Raw genomic sequence first — 14,668 nt, 5'->3', positions numbered from 1 at the left:
AGAGGAGAGAGAGAGAGGAGAGAGGGAGAGAGAGAGAGAAAGAGAGAGAGAGAGAGAGAGAGAGAGAGAGAGAGAGAGAGAGAGAGAGAGAGCACCAGAGAGTGGAGGCTAGAGAGTACTGAGAGCACACATGGCTTGGAGGGGGAACCCTAGGTAGGATGAGTAGCTGTTGTTGGGAGGGACAGCCTTTGAGGGTGGAACACTCATTTCACAAGTTCCGGAGAAACAAAGGTTTTCATCTCTCCACTAGAAGTCATAAGGAGGGCCTGAGACCTAACAATGGGGTGTTGCTGGTGTGGTGACATGTCTGAGTAGCTCCAGTACAGAAAGCAACTGACTGGGATCAAAGTGGCTAAGGAAGCAAAGAGAGATGGGGACCTTTGGACACTGACCATTTGTGTCTTTGAATTTGAACATTTTACATTTTTAAAATAAAAGTGTGCTTGGTGAATGGGGGCGAGTGACTGATATCCCAGCAGTTGGGACAGAGCAAGAGGATCACTAGTCTAAGTCCCACCTGTGCTCCATGGCAAGAACTGTCTCAAGACCAAACCCACCATGCACAATCTAGCTTTCAGGAGTGTCTCCTAACTACCTGCCTAAGGTCATATGACGAAGCTGTGCAGACACTGGCAAGCTCCCAGACCATCCACAGCTCACCTCAGGAACGGAATGGGGATGTGTTGTGGATGGCCTGTATTCTGTCCATCCCACTTCCCCAGGAGGGGCTGTCTGGAATGAGGAATGAGTCAGACTCAGGTGACTTCTTGTGAACCATCCTCCAATGAATAAAGGGAACAATCACTGGGCGAGTAAGTGGGACTTCCGGGTTGGACGGAGGAAGAGAGGAAGCAGGAGAGAGTTAGGGCCTTTTGGACTGAGAATAACAAGAAGACAAGATGTAGCTATTAGCCGGGCAGTGGTGGCGCATGCCTTTAATCCCAGCACTTGGGAGGCAGAGGCAGGTAGATTTCTGAGTTCAAGGCCAGCCTGGTCTACAGAGTGAGTTCCAGGACAGCCAGGGCTACACAGAGAAATCCTGTCTCAAAAAACCCCCCCAAAAAAAAAAAAAAAAAAGATGTAGCTATTAGTGTCTCCTGGCTTATATGGTGAACTGTCAGGATTCATCACCAGAGGATTTAGGTTTACTATGGCTTACAAGATTAGAATTCTAGTTGTTGTGCCAAGCGATTGAGTTACCATTGTTTCTAAACTAAGTGTGTATGGTGGTTTCCTTCACACAGCGGGTTCAAGAAAGAAAGGTACTTCAGCAAAGTGTGGGTTTGCCAAATGTGCACCACAAAAGCCATGGGGGTTTTGAAGCATGGGGCTGGTGTGGTAGCGACCCACCAGTGGGAACTTAGCAAGCTGAGTGGAGAGATTATGGAGTTCTGAGTCTCCACGAGATAAGAACTGGCTGGCGAGACTGCCCTGGCTGAGGGTAGCTGGGTGTAGCATGGGAACTTGCCGTTCTTCTTTACCATTTCCTGCAACAGGTATGTTACAGAACATTCATGGTATGAATGACGAAGGAATGAAATCCATGGTGACCAACATGAGAAGTGCCACCAACACCTCATTAATGAAATCACTCAATAGCTATGCAACCCCATTTTTTAAAGCACATTTAAGAAACCACACATATCTACAAACTGTACATGGATACAAACCTCCTGGGAAGGACCACAGCCCACTGAGCTGGAGTCAAGCAGGTAGTCCCAGCTGCAGCAGGTCTTACTAAAACTTTCTAAGGCTAGGCTAGTAGTGCATGCCTTTAATCCTGGCACCACAGAGGCAGAGTGCTGTTGAGTTTGGGACTAGCCTGGTCTACATAGTGAGTTCCCAGCCAGCCAGGGCTATACAGTGAGACCCTATCTCAAGAAAACAAAACAACAAAAACTTTACTATGAAACTTTTGTGTACCATGTGAAAGTTCTTCATAATTTTATCCAAATATATTTCCTCATTAAATGGGAAAAGACCTTTGGAAGGGCAAAGAGCTAGGTTTTGTGTACTTAGCAAGCACACAGACTTGTTTTCAACTCCTCATTACCCAAAATAAAATGGAGGAGTGAGAAAGGGAGAAGGCTTTGGAACTAATAGAGGTGAACTGGTCAATAAACTGCAAGGAAGCCAGCCAGCCTCTGCCTCCTGGAATCAACACAGAATGTGAGTCATTTTGGTGCCAACCACATCAAGGCATCAGATGGTTGTCTAGCCCATGCTTGTTTAGGTTAAAAACATTCTTTTGATACAAATATGTTTTGTCTGTCTGTCTGTATGTGAACCATGTATGTGTCTGGTGCCTGTAGAGATCAAAAGAGGGTGATATATTCCCTGGAACTTCACTAATAGATGGTGAGTCACCATGTAGATGCTGAGAACTTAACTGGGGTCCTCTGCAAGGTATAACCTCTTAACTACTGTGCCATCTCTCTACTCCCATTTGTCTTCTGTATTTATTTATTGAGGCAGGGGCATTCTATGTAGCCTAGCCTCAAACTTGAAGCAGTCCTCCCGCCTCAACTTTCTAAATGCTAGGACTGTAAGTATGCACTACCATATTCAGCTCCATCTTTGAAGCCTTGCCTGTCAAAATAACTGAATGATAAGCAAGGTGTGACCTGGAATTCAACATCAGGAAACCCCTTGTCACGGGCTCATGCAACCTGAGCCATTTCCTGAATGAATGACAGCCCTACCCAATTCTCAGCTCTCCTGCTCCAAAACGAATAACTGTTGTATAGAGAGTATGACACAGTGACCAAAGCTGAGGCAAGTGACCTCTGAGGAAGGACTGGCATCCATTCCAGAAGTCAGACTACCTTGGTTACTGATACCCAAACTTCTCAAAGGCAGCAAGGGTGGAGCATTATTGTGGAGATTCTCTTGGTCTGGAGATTCTAGAAGACCTGTGGGAATGGAAGTCTCTTTCTTTCCACAACAGAATGTGTGTAAACAGCCACACTGACACCACCCATGGCTGCTGATTGTTTATTGCACAAGAAACTGGCAATAACGAGGCAGGGCAAGCATTACAAAACAATCTGTCGACCAACTTGGTGCTAGCTAGCACAGGCCTTTCTGTTACACACACACACACACACACACACACACACACCACATACACACACCTGTGAGCCTGATGCTTCCATACCTTGCTGGCATCTGGTCCCCCACCCAACCACGGAGCAGCTTTTGTGATGTATGTCGGGAGTCCTGAAGTGACTGCATGGAAGAGGAAGGGGTGTGCGACAGTGAATGGAGACACTCAGATCAGCATGTGCAATGTGCTGGGGTGACAGGCTGTACCGGGGAAGGACAAAGGTAGGATGGGTCTATCCTCAGAAGGCCCCATGACTAGTTTGAGAGCATGCCTAAGGTATCCCAGAGCTAGTGTGTCTCAGGGAGCCTGGATAAGAAGTGTGCCACTTTAACCACTCTGGCACCTTAGAGGGCCTGGGTACCTAAACAGGATGCTGTCAGGAGCTCCACAAATGAAGCCAAGCTAGTGAGGCAGCTCAGGCCCTTCTGCTGGTTCTCAGTAGTGTCTTTCCCCACAGTCAGATAAAGCCTCATGCTTGCATAGCACAAACACTCAGCCAGGCAGGATGTTCTCCATTTTAAGCCACTGTGAGCTGCAAAGGTCCTAACTGGGGACTGCCTGGAGCCTAGCAAAGGAATCTTGTCAGAGTCTGAGCATGGCAGGGATGCACTGGACCACAGATCCAGGCCTCTGAGCTGGCGCAACTGCTAAGCAGGTTCCTGAGAGGAGCAGCTGCTTGGGAAACTACTGGACCAAGAGGGTTGAGCCCCTCGAATACCCCGGGGCACGAGCTCCTTGACAGAAGGTGAGAAGAGCACACCTACAACAGGAGGAACCCTATGCACAGATGTGCTTTTAAGTTTATGGCAAAGGGCAAAGCCTGGGCTCTGCTGCTTCCTTCCCACTGACACACAGGTGGTGGCTTCTTTAACCCTTTGCTTGCTAGGAGGAGATGAGCTGGTGGCACTGTGTGCCTGTTGCTCAGTCCCCTTGGCTTCGGCCTGCCAGGAAGTAAAGCAAAGATGATTTTGATGCAGAGTTGTTCCCTCAGGTGTGTTCCATGGACTCCAGGAAAGGTCTACAAAAGTGAAGCCTCTTCTGCTGGCAAAGACCCTTGGCTTTCTGGGTTTAGTCAGCCACCCCATGAGACCTATTTCCTCATGGAACATGTGAGGCCCAGCTTCTGTGGCAGCCCTCTAGGGCAGGGCACTTTTCCTCACACACTCACACACACCCACTCGGTCCTAGTAGAGGGGGCAATTTTGCAGAGAAGGGTAGCCCTCTGGCTTTGCAACAGGTAATGGAATCAAAGGTGACAGGGCTTTATTCCAGACTGCCATCATCAGAGAGAAGAAAGGGTCCCCAAGGCCTCTTGAGGTCAGACTCTTGAGTCACCGGCATGATCTAAGTATGGTCTCATGCACAGCCACTATCCAAAGGAGCCTCTGGAGGGCTGTGCAGCCGGTGGCATCTCAGGCAGGAAGGACTCAGGACTACGTGTGCTGGAGGGTATGAGAGGAGCAGCCTCAGCTACTCCTGTCCGAACCCCTCAGTCTCCTCAATGGCATACAGCAGCTTCTCCTTCAGCTGCTCATAGCTCTTGTAGGGAGGCAGATCCAGGCGGTTGAAGCTATGACAGAGAGAGAAGAATAGACCCGGGAGGGAGGGCTCCAGCATCCTACCCCCACCAGCCTACAGCCTCTGGCCTGCTAGCTTCCTGCAAACTCACCACGTATGGCTCCTGGGCAGCCAGGTTTCCTTGCCGACTCTGTCAATGCAGAACTTCTGGGGTCCATTGCTCCCTGTCAGCCAAGGCAAGGTGTACTTTGTGTCAACACAGATGCCCTTTCCCAAAGCAACCATGCCCCAGGGCTCTTCCCCCTCTCCAAGCTGTGCATGCCCTAGGCTGTCTCTCCCCAGCCAAGACCCCAGAAGGGCAAAGGAAAACACACCGATGAGCTCAGCAAATCCCCCAACAGGCAGGCGGCAGGTTCCCGTGACAAACTGCAGCAGCCGGATCCTCTTCTCATTGTCCATCTCCTTGACAACCTGTAGGTTCACAAGATAGTCAGACATCCTCAGCCAGCACTTCAGATGCTAGCATGGACCTTTCCAGGCCAACCCAGCACACACAGACACTAATCAGGGTCCTTCAAAGACGCTTTCTCTAAGGGTATTTGTAGAACATTTCACAAGGGTCCATGGGATACTTTTTGGTCTCAGGGACATCCTGGGTGTGTCATCCTTCCACTCCCTGTCCCCATTTCTGCTTTTACAGACACACTAAGGCTGGGAGTGGCTGCTTGGTGGACACGGGGTTTCTTCTTGGGGAGGTAAACTGTAGTGGAGGTAGCCAATGCTGCTGGTTGCACAATACAAAGAAGGAGCTAAAGTCACTGACTGAACATCTTAAAACAACTGAGGTAATAAATTGCATGGCATGTGAACCACACCTCCTCAAAAGTTTTACACACACACACACACACACACACACACACACACACAGGAAATCTGTATCTGTGTTTTCTATTCACGTTTTCCTTGTTAACAGCTGTAAAACCCACATATAAAAAGGAACCAAGTCTTGGGAGACAGAGGTAGGCAGATTTCTGAGTTCAGCCTGGTCTACAGAGTGAGTTCCAGGACAGCCAGGGCTACACAGAGAAACAATGTCTTGAAAAACAACAAACAACAACAACAACAAAACAAAAACAAAGAGGAACCAAAAGGACCGTGAGGAGCTCACTGCATTCTTCTAAACGCATGCACCTTCTCTCTCACCCCATATGACCTAAGACCAGACAGCCAACTGTCCCTGAACTTCCTGGCCACAGGCCCCCTTGGCTCCTAGCAACTGGGCCCAGACTGACTCTGTCATACAAGTTGGTGACAATATAGTCACAACAACCTTTATTCTGTCCAGAGTTTATTCTAGACTTCTCCAAGTTGTGGGGAAGAAGAATGTGTCAAAGATGAAGGAAGGCCTTGAGTTTGGTGTCTACATAGGTCTCATGTCCTGTGGATAACAGATAACCATATACCCGCAAGACTCTTGCCCCAAGTCCAGCAGGGGGGATAGGACCCTGGACGCACCTGCCAGAACCACTGGATCTGCTTGCTGCTCTTGGTGTAGTGGCGATAGATGGCGTTCTTCTGCCAGTCGCTCATGTCTATCTCCTGCATGCCGCAGAGCATGAGCTGCAGGAAGGGGTAGGTCAGCAAGCCTGCATCACGCCCTCCCCATGGCACCTCCTTGTGCCCACGTGGAGCTGCCTCTCTCACCATCAGACTCCCAAACTTTCTCAACCTGCTATTGTGCCAGAAATTGTAAAGGCCCTGCTCTCTAAGCATAGGGAAATTAGGGCTGAGGATTCAGGTGACAATACCCATCCTGATGCATGTAGCCTGCTAAAATGTGGGACTTTGGTGTGCAAGTTTCTATAAGTATGTGCCATGGAGCTGGGGCACCCTGTAAGCACTGAGGTCAAGGGCCCCCAATCTTTGGTACCCACCTCCAGCTCTTTCTCATCAAAATATCTCAACCACTCCAGAGGGGCCACCTCATTGAAGCCATCCAGGAAGGCTTTGGTCTGCTCTTCCACACCTCGGGTGAATCGCCAGTCAGTCAGCAGCCTAAAACCAAAGATGGAGTCCAGGACATCATGCCTTTAACTGCTGGACCTCAGACACACCCAGGTAAGGTTTAATGGACTAGACCAAGAAGCCTAAAGAACCTGAGTGGGGGTGTGGGTTGTACATCAGCATTAGAGGAGCCCGAAGACCAAAACACACTGGACAAAGAAAGATGGGTCAGGAGAGATGGCACCATATAAGCTTTGTATTTCTTTAAAAAGTTCCCTGTAGCTGGGAAGCCTTTTAAATGCAAAAGAGCCCAACCCAGAGCTGGTACCCAAGGCCAGAGGCTCCACATCCCATAGCTCAAGTCATTATGGACCCACCAAGGCAGACAGATATAGGATATTCCCGAAGTCTGTGGGGACTGTGGGTCTCATGGGGGTGGGGGGCGTGAGGGAGCCTGGTCAAACACTGTACACACAAGGGTAGATTCCTCTGTAGCATGCTCCCTTTCCCTAGGCTGAGGCTCACATGATATATTCCTCCTTGTTCTCCTCGGTAACTCGGATGTTCTCACCACCTTCCTTCAGCTCATGGGTTGTCACCTTGCCCAAGATCTCCATGTCCTGGATGAAGAACAGCTCCAGGCCACATTCTTCCAGGTTGTTCTCTCTATGACACAGGAGGCCAGGGGGAAAATATCCATCTTACCAAGATCTGTCCGGACTGGCCTGACTTCTCACTGAGGCCCCCAAGAGGCACTAGGAATTCCCAGGTGAGCAGGAACCCTGACCAATGCCTTGGCTGCTCATTTAGTGCTGTAGGCAGTCAATTCTAGAACTGTCCTACAAGGGACCTAGAAGGTCTCATTTCTATAGGCCTTAGAGAGTCCATGTAGGTACCTAGGAAACCATGGCCAGGGGTACCAACTAGCCAATCAGAACCCTACTCCAGCAGTACAGGGCAACCCAGAACTCACTTGATCCAGACAATGGAGTTGTAAAACTCGGGGTCAATAGACTCCAGGTCCTTCAGAGTTGGTCTCTTGTTGAGCATCCGCTTGTAGAAAGGGAGAGTGAAGCCTGTGTCGATGAACTTTCCATGGTACAGAGCCTGGACAAGGAAGAGGCAGAGCAAAGGGCTTGCTTGACTTTCTTGGGGCAGCAGCCGAGGAGGATGCAGGTGCGTTTTGGCTGGTGCCTGCCCTCATCCTTGAGAGCCAGCTACCCTAGCTAAAGGGAGACCTGGGAAACAAGCACTTTTCTACTTTTCTTCTTCTTCTTTTTTTTTTTTAAACTTTTTTAAAACTTGGACATAGGGAGGACAAATTCTAATTCTAGACCCCACTCTAAAAACCACAGGGACAGGCAACGTAGGCCCACTGTCTGCCTAGCACACTAGCCAGGTCACTCCTGATTCTACCAAAAGCCTATTCCCATTTCCAGAGAAAACTTGTTCATAACAGCTCTAGGTGGCAGCCCTGGCTCACTGGCACTCTGAGCGGGTAGCACAAGAGGCCAAAAATAATGTAGACACTGAGGCTGGCGCGAGCTGGTTGCCTGCGGTGAGTAACAGTCTAGGACTTTCACCGCTCTGTCCTCGTTGGCTGCTAGGCCAGGTAGGTGTCAGACTCAGGAAGAATGTGCCCACTTCTGGAGCCATTGCCAGCACTTAGCCAGGAACTTCCAGATGATAGGAATGGCCATATTTAGTGACAGAGCTGTAGGTCCCTTGGTAATCCAGAGAAGGAAGTGTGAGAAGAACTGGGACCTCAACACAGAAAAGCTGGCACCAGAGCACAGTAGGACCACAGCTTCACAGGCTCCCTGCTCATGTGGATCATAAAGGACATGGCATGACCGACCCCTTCCCAACTGATAGGTTAATCCTATATTTCTAGATGGCCTCAGTTGCTTGGAACTCCCCTGGCCGTGCACCAGCCAGTTCACTGTGGCTTTGATCTAAGCCCATGCTGATTCCTAACTCTCTTTGAGAAAGTCCCATGTCTCAGTCAGACATCCCCAAAGGTTCCCTCCCTACTGTTAGGGCTTTGCTTGGTCCAGTCCCATCCTCTAAGTCTCTACAGACTCAGGTGAAGTCCCTGAGCTTCTGTGTAGTAAGTTCTACACAACATGAGAAACCCTGTGATAGCCTCAGGCAGCCACTGTGCAATCTCTCACTCCTCCACAGCCAGCTCGCTTGTTTTTGTTTTGTTTTGTTTTGTCTTTTTAATTTCCAGGTTAGAAATTATGTGAGGAAGAGAAGAGTCACAATGAGACCTGGTCAGGGGGCAGGGCCCTGGTCCATGAGGGCAGCTGTTCATGTCACTGCTGACTAGATTGTGACTAGAGCCAGCCTCCTCAGGGGCTGCCCTTCCCAGAGTCTCAAAAGAGGAAGAGAAGAAGGGAGGCATCCCTGGGGGTTACCATGGCGATGAATCTGCCGATAAATCGGAAGTAGGTGAGGTGGTCAGGGTTGATGGAAGAGGCCGGGTTGATCTGCAGGCAGTAATTGTTCTTCCCAGCATATTCAAACAAACAGTACATAGGGTTGAGCACCTCATGGGACAGGAGGAAAAACCACTCTCTGTGAGGGAAGAGAGGACAGAACAATGGGATGCTCTGCGCAGCAGCTGCTGTTCTGCTGGGTCAGAATGGTCAGTGAGCCAGCCCATCCCAGGTCTCGGGTCAAAAGGACAGCCAGCACCTGAAGTTGGTGCTCAGAAAAACCTGTATGTGTGCCTGTCAGCTCCCTGGGTACAGTTATGTTACAATATCTAGAGCTTTGGATGGCAAAGTGGCTCTTCACACCCAGGGCCACTAGGCATCACTGTGGGGGCTGTGTACCACATACAAAGGTAGTATTTTAAAGCACTACAGGCTGGGCTGGCAAGAAGGCTCAGCAGGTAAAGGCTCTTGTATCCAAGCCTGACACCCCGAGTTCAATCCCTAGAACCCACTTAGCATACAATGAGAACTGAATCTGTAAGTTGTCCTCTGACCTCCACACACAGTATATGGCTTATAAGAACCCCTATACACCTATGCCCCCAAATAAATAAGTTTATTACAATAACATTTCTGCTTTATGACAGTAAGCGTCCTGCTCCACCCCATTTGGTGTGCAGTGCAATGTGAATAATACACAGTAGCATGTCCCCAAAAGCTGAACCTTGAAAGTTCTATGATTCATTTGGCCTATAGAAACCTCATCCCTCCAAGCTACCGGGTGAGTACCTCACTTGCATGTTTCCCTCCCTTCACCCTAGAGCTCATTAGCACACTCTAACCCAAATTTGGATCCATTCATCTCAACCAACACCCACCCAATAGATGCCTTAGCATCTATCTGCACCCTACATATAAGCCTCAAGCCAGAATTCAGAGTCCTTCAGAGCTTGAGCTAAACAATCAGGGAGCACAGGTCAAGGGGCCAGCCCCTGGCTGCTGGGCTGTTTGTGGCTGTGTAGATGGAGTCCTTCGATGCAGAGGGTGCTCCAGTATCCTGTCCGTGGTTCTACCCTGTGGTAGAACAGCATGATGTAACCTACCATAGGGTAAAACCACTGGCAGGACACAGAGAGAGACACACAGGGCGGGAGCCACACCAGATGCCCACCAAGCACAGCCTGGAGAGGTCACCACGGAAAAAGAACATTTCATCTGCAGGATGGGATCAACACAGAAGACTACACCACCAGCAAATAGGATGAGAGGCGGGTGAGCCCAACACCAAGCCAGAAGGTATCCCCGCACCACAGGGTCAGCAGGATGAGAGGTCACACAGCCATGAAGCTCCTTCCCACTGCTAGGACCCTCTGCCTGTCGTCCAAGGCAATGCTTCCCAAAGAGCCTGTTAACTTTTGTAGGGCGAGGTAACACGGTGCTCTGGGTTCTTATAGGTTCATACCAACTGTTTTAATTGGTACACATGATATGCAGCAGGGGTGGCAATGCTTAGACATACCAGATGTGCTCTGAGAAATCTGACTTAACCTGCTCTGGCTGCATCAAATACAAGGAAAACCAGGGCTTGATTTTAAGGGACACTCACAGACCTTAAAAGCTAGCCTCTGCCCACTGATCAATGCCAGGTAAATGGCATGCAGGCTGGCATAGAAACACACACCATGCCCCTCCCCAAGAATCCTCTGGCATCCCCATAATCTAATAACCAAAGGGCTGAGGCCTGACCCTGATTTGTAACTTACTGATATTAGCCAGAGAAATTTATCAAGGGATTTTCTTCTTTTTGGGAACAGGGTCTCACGAGACCCATGATGGCATCAAATTCACTATGTAGCCAAGGACAACCCTGAACTCCTATCCTTCTGCTTCTGTTTTTCAAATACTACAGTTATAGATGTAAGCTACTGTGCCTGATTTATGTGATGTTGGGGAACACACTCAGGGCCTGCAGGAGACAAGCATCCTATTTTAACTGAGCTACACCTGCAACCCAAGAGATTCCTGTGAGTGTCATGTCAGGGCCCTTCCTGTTGATGCAGGAGAACTCAGGCAAAGAACAGCACCAAGAAGGGAGCTTTCTCAACATGGGCCCTGAAGCCAGGGGACATGGTTAGAGTACAGCCCTTTGGGCACCCTGGCTCACCTGGCGATGCCGCCGTAGTCCAGGCCCTCCTCACCACGCATGATGATGTAGAGCCGGCGGCGCAGGTCGTAAGGTTTCATGTTCATAATCTGAGGAGACAGGGCACCGGCCATCCTGCCCTTGACCCCAGCACAGAAGGCAGGGATGTGGGGGCAGGGGACTCTATCTAAGGCTTACTGTCTAACAAATATGGTCACCAACACTTATGCCATGAGACAGGATTGGGTGATGGTAGGAAGCCTGCTTGCCCAGGATCCTGGCATCAGGAATATTCTCTAACCTGTTGGAAAGAATCCTCAAAGAGTGTCTGCCTGGAAACGCTGATCTTCACATGGCTGGGTAGAGCATTTGACTGAAAAGGAAAGGGAAATTCTTAACTAGGGCTTTCCAGGGTGCTCACTCAAAGGGCTCTTCCATCTGTGATGGCAAAGCCCGACCCCTCCAGGATTAGAAGCCTACTCCTTCAAGACAAACAGCTCAGAGTGGGGCAAGTATCTTGCTCCTACCTAAGGCACCCCCCAACCAGTGCCTATGTGGGGCTGGGAGACCAATCTGACAGCAATCACCAGCCCCACTCCCATGGAACCCAAAGCTAGAACTCACATGGCAGAGGAAACGGAACTGGTGATACTTCCACCGAAAACTTCGGTCATAGGCACCAGGTGAGCCTTGCTTTGTCCTGGCAAGAGCAAAGGATATACAGGAACCTATTTGATTTCTTAGAAAATAAACAGTCCATTTCTGAGAGCCCCAGGGAAAGTGGATGCTCTGCTCCATGAATTTAAAGAGGAGTAAAGCAAGACACAGGAAGGGACTGACTGACACTGAGACTCAAAGACGTGGAGACAATGCCCTGGGCCCATCCCTTAGAGGTGACATCCACATCGGTACTAGAGGGCAGTGGTTAGCACAGCACATACACATATAGACCCCTCTTTCCTGGTAGCTTAACAGGACAGACTAGGGCTGCACTAGGGGACAAGGCTATGGTTATAAAGGTCCTTACCCTGACTCGAACCCTGGGCGAGGATCCTTAAAGGTAGTGGTGCGGGTATTGTGATCCACAAAGTACCGCACACCCTCGCTGGTGTATTTCATCTCCCACCCTGGGGGCAGGGCTGGCTCCTGTATCATCCTGAAAACAGAAGAGGAGTTACTGGCTGACCTGGGCTTGGAGGCTGGGTTCTCCAAAGTCCTACTTTGTCTTTGCTTTTTCCAGGCTCTGCAGAGCCTTCCATGGGGGAAGGGATACTCTAAGGATATGCACCCAGTGAGAACCAAGTTGTAAGAAAACAGGACATGTACAAAAAAGTCCCATTTACTATGGGGCTATAAATGCCAGTCCCATAATGCTAAAATGCTAAAATGGATGGGTAGCATCAGCCTCTGTGTGCTCTAGCAATCCCGAGACTCCACATGTCTCTGTCCTGCTTCTGAAGGGCAAGAATGCCCTCAATGTTCTGACAATCAAGTTCTCAGTACCTAGCTGTGCTCCCATGCCCCCACACTCACTAGGAAGATATGGCACATTCTTTGTCCTGAGGCTCTCGAACTATTAAGCCTATATAAGGCCTAAAGGTCCCCTAATGTTAGGCAAATGTAAAGGCCATTTGGCCACTGCTAGAGTTGCACAGAGCCCTCATGGCCCATCCCTCAAGTCCCCTCTGTCTGAGTCCTTACCCCTGGGTCCGAGGGTCCTCCCATTGGGTAGTGCGTGTGTTGTGGTTCACATAATACACCCGTCCATTGTCCTGCCTCTTCTCTGCCACAGGAAAAGAGAAAGAATGCAATCAGATTCAAACAGCCTATCCCTTGCTCTGCTGCCTGTGTGATGGGTTAGCATTTCTGTGCCCATCACCAACCTGCTACAGAAGGTTAGGAGGAGAGAGCTTGGCCACTCACACTTGCCATTGGGGAAAAAACCAAAGCACCTTTCCCTGCTGCAGGACAGGGAAGGGGTCAGCCATTCCCAACTCTGGTAGCTTGGCCTGTCAGAAGGAAGGTGGTGCTGAGGTCTATATTCCCTACTGAGCCAGGGATGTAACTACATCCCTCTGTGTGCAGTACAGCCACCTTAAAAGCTGCTTCTCAGCCTCAAAGAGTTGAATGGAGGGTGACCCCCCCCCAGCTCTAGGTGAGTAGAAAAGACGGGAGCTCCACACAAGACCACCTTTCCAGGAAGTTCCTGGGCCTCAAAGCAGTTTCTGTCCTGGAAATAAGCAACACTAACAACTCTCGCTCTTTTAAATTGACACAGTAAAGTTAAAGAACAACTATAATTAGTTTCAGGAGCCACAAGGACCTACAAACTGAAAAGGGAAAGGAATGGGGAGAGCACCACCAGCCCCTGCTCCCTTTCAGAACCACTCAGGATGGTTTCCGTGTCATCTGATGTCTGCTCTGTGGTTCTGCCTTACCTGTGTGGTCTACATACCTGAGACTTTATAAGTAGACTTTTGTCAACCAAACCCTCACAACACCAGAAAAACAAAAGGAAAGAAAGGGCAGGAGGTAGTTGGAGCCTTTACAGACCTTCAATGCTAGCTAGTGGGCCTTGGAAACAGTCCCACCCCAGGCCCCACCCTGAGGTTTTGAGGGACAGGCTGCCCCAGCTCAGGAGCCACCGTTGTAAACTACATCCTCCATGGGGGCTGAGTCAAGGGCTAAAGCCAAGACCAGTAACAAAGCAGAGGGTTCTGTGCAGTGGGTCTGAGCTACTGGCCGTTTTGCTTCATGTGGCTGCAGCCTACATACCCACCGGCAGCTTTCAAAGAACAGTTTTGTCTTGCAGGGATGGGTGAGTTGTTTGTGAACATAGCAGCACCAGGGTTTAGGGAGCAGATGGACTTGGAAACATTTGTCACATGTTAAGGCTATTCAGGATGTTCCTGACCCTTCCCCTGAAGCTAGGGACAGCCATGGGTACTCCTTGGAGGAGTACAACAGTGTCTGAGACCTCAAGCCAAACAGAAGACCAGCACGCTCAGCATTATGAGATCTCTCTTTGGGCCTTGCCTTTCCACTCCTCTCATCATTCTGGAGGAAGCAGCCCCTGCTACAGCCCTAGGATCCTAACCCAGAACCCCAGACACTATGTTCTCATCACAGGGTTTTCTTCCAGCTCTTGCATTTGCTCTTCCTACCTCAGCCTCACTGTGCTACAAGTACAGGCAAGTGCTGCCATGCCCAGCCTAAAATGTTCTTTTCTCACTTGCAGAGCATGTCTGCTTTTCTGACAACACATAAATAGCATTGACCCAAGCAGGACTCCTCTCTCCTGCCTCACAAGCTCACATATTTCACCCCTGTGGACTATCTTCAAGTTTCCACAGCTCTCTCGATGGCGACTGTCATTTAGCAAGCTGGCTGCAGAGGAAGTGCAGTTGATGGAGCTGCACTGACTGCAGACTCCAGTGTCCAGCTGCCATACTGCAC

The 14,668-nt window shown here is 49.7% G+C and overlaps 1 protein-coding gene across 2 annotated transcripts in view; it reads right to left on the bottom strand.

Annotated features, from left to right (window-relative positions):
* Positions 1–2,983: 2,983 nt before the first annotated feature.
* Wwp2 (WW domain containing E3 ubiquitin protein ligase 2) overlaps positions 2,984–14,668 on the bottom strand; it is a 125,362-nt gene continuing 113,677 nt past the window's right edge. The window contains exons 12-24 of one of the 2 annotated variants that reach the window (XM_031341345.1): positions 12,914–12,995; positions 12,240–12,368; positions 11,837–11,912; positions 11,514–11,585; positions 11,234–11,322; positions 9,049–9,208; positions 7,602–7,735; positions 7,154–7,294; positions 6,559–6,679; positions 6,140–6,244; positions 4,999–5,095; positions 4,776–4,848; positions 2,984–4,676 (exon numbers count right to left, since the gene is read on the bottom strand). In XM_031341345.1, the coding sequence (XP_031197205.1) occupies positions 4,577–4,676; positions 4,776–4,848; positions 4,999–5,095; positions 6,140–6,244; positions 6,559–6,679; positions 7,154–7,294; positions 7,602–7,735; positions 9,049–9,208; positions 11,234–11,322; positions 11,514–11,585; positions 11,837–11,912; positions 12,240–12,368; positions 12,914–12,995 (1,379 nt within the window). In that variant the 3' untranslated portion in view covers positions 2,984–4,576. The remainder of the gene's footprint in view (positions 4,677–4,775; positions 4,849–4,998; positions 5,096–6,139; positions 6,245–6,558; positions 6,680–7,153; positions 7,295–7,601; positions 7,736–9,048; positions 9,209–11,233; positions 11,323–11,513; positions 11,586–11,836; positions 11,913–12,239; positions 12,369–12,913; positions 12,996–14,668) is intronic. The other variant, XM_031341346.1, reaches the window with a different exon arrangement.

Source organism: Mastomys coucha, unplaced genomic scaffold, assembly GCF_008632895.1.
Source record: "Mastomys coucha isolate ucsf_1 unplaced genomic scaffold, UCSF_Mcou_1 pScaffold22, whole genome shotgun sequence".
NCBI classification, from domain to species: domain Eukaryota; kingdom Metazoa; phylum Chordata; class Mammalia; order Rodentia; family Muridae; genus Mastomys; species Mastomys coucha.
Note: the sequence above shows the minus strand (reverse complement) of the source record. Positions and strands in the feature narration are given on the sequence as shown.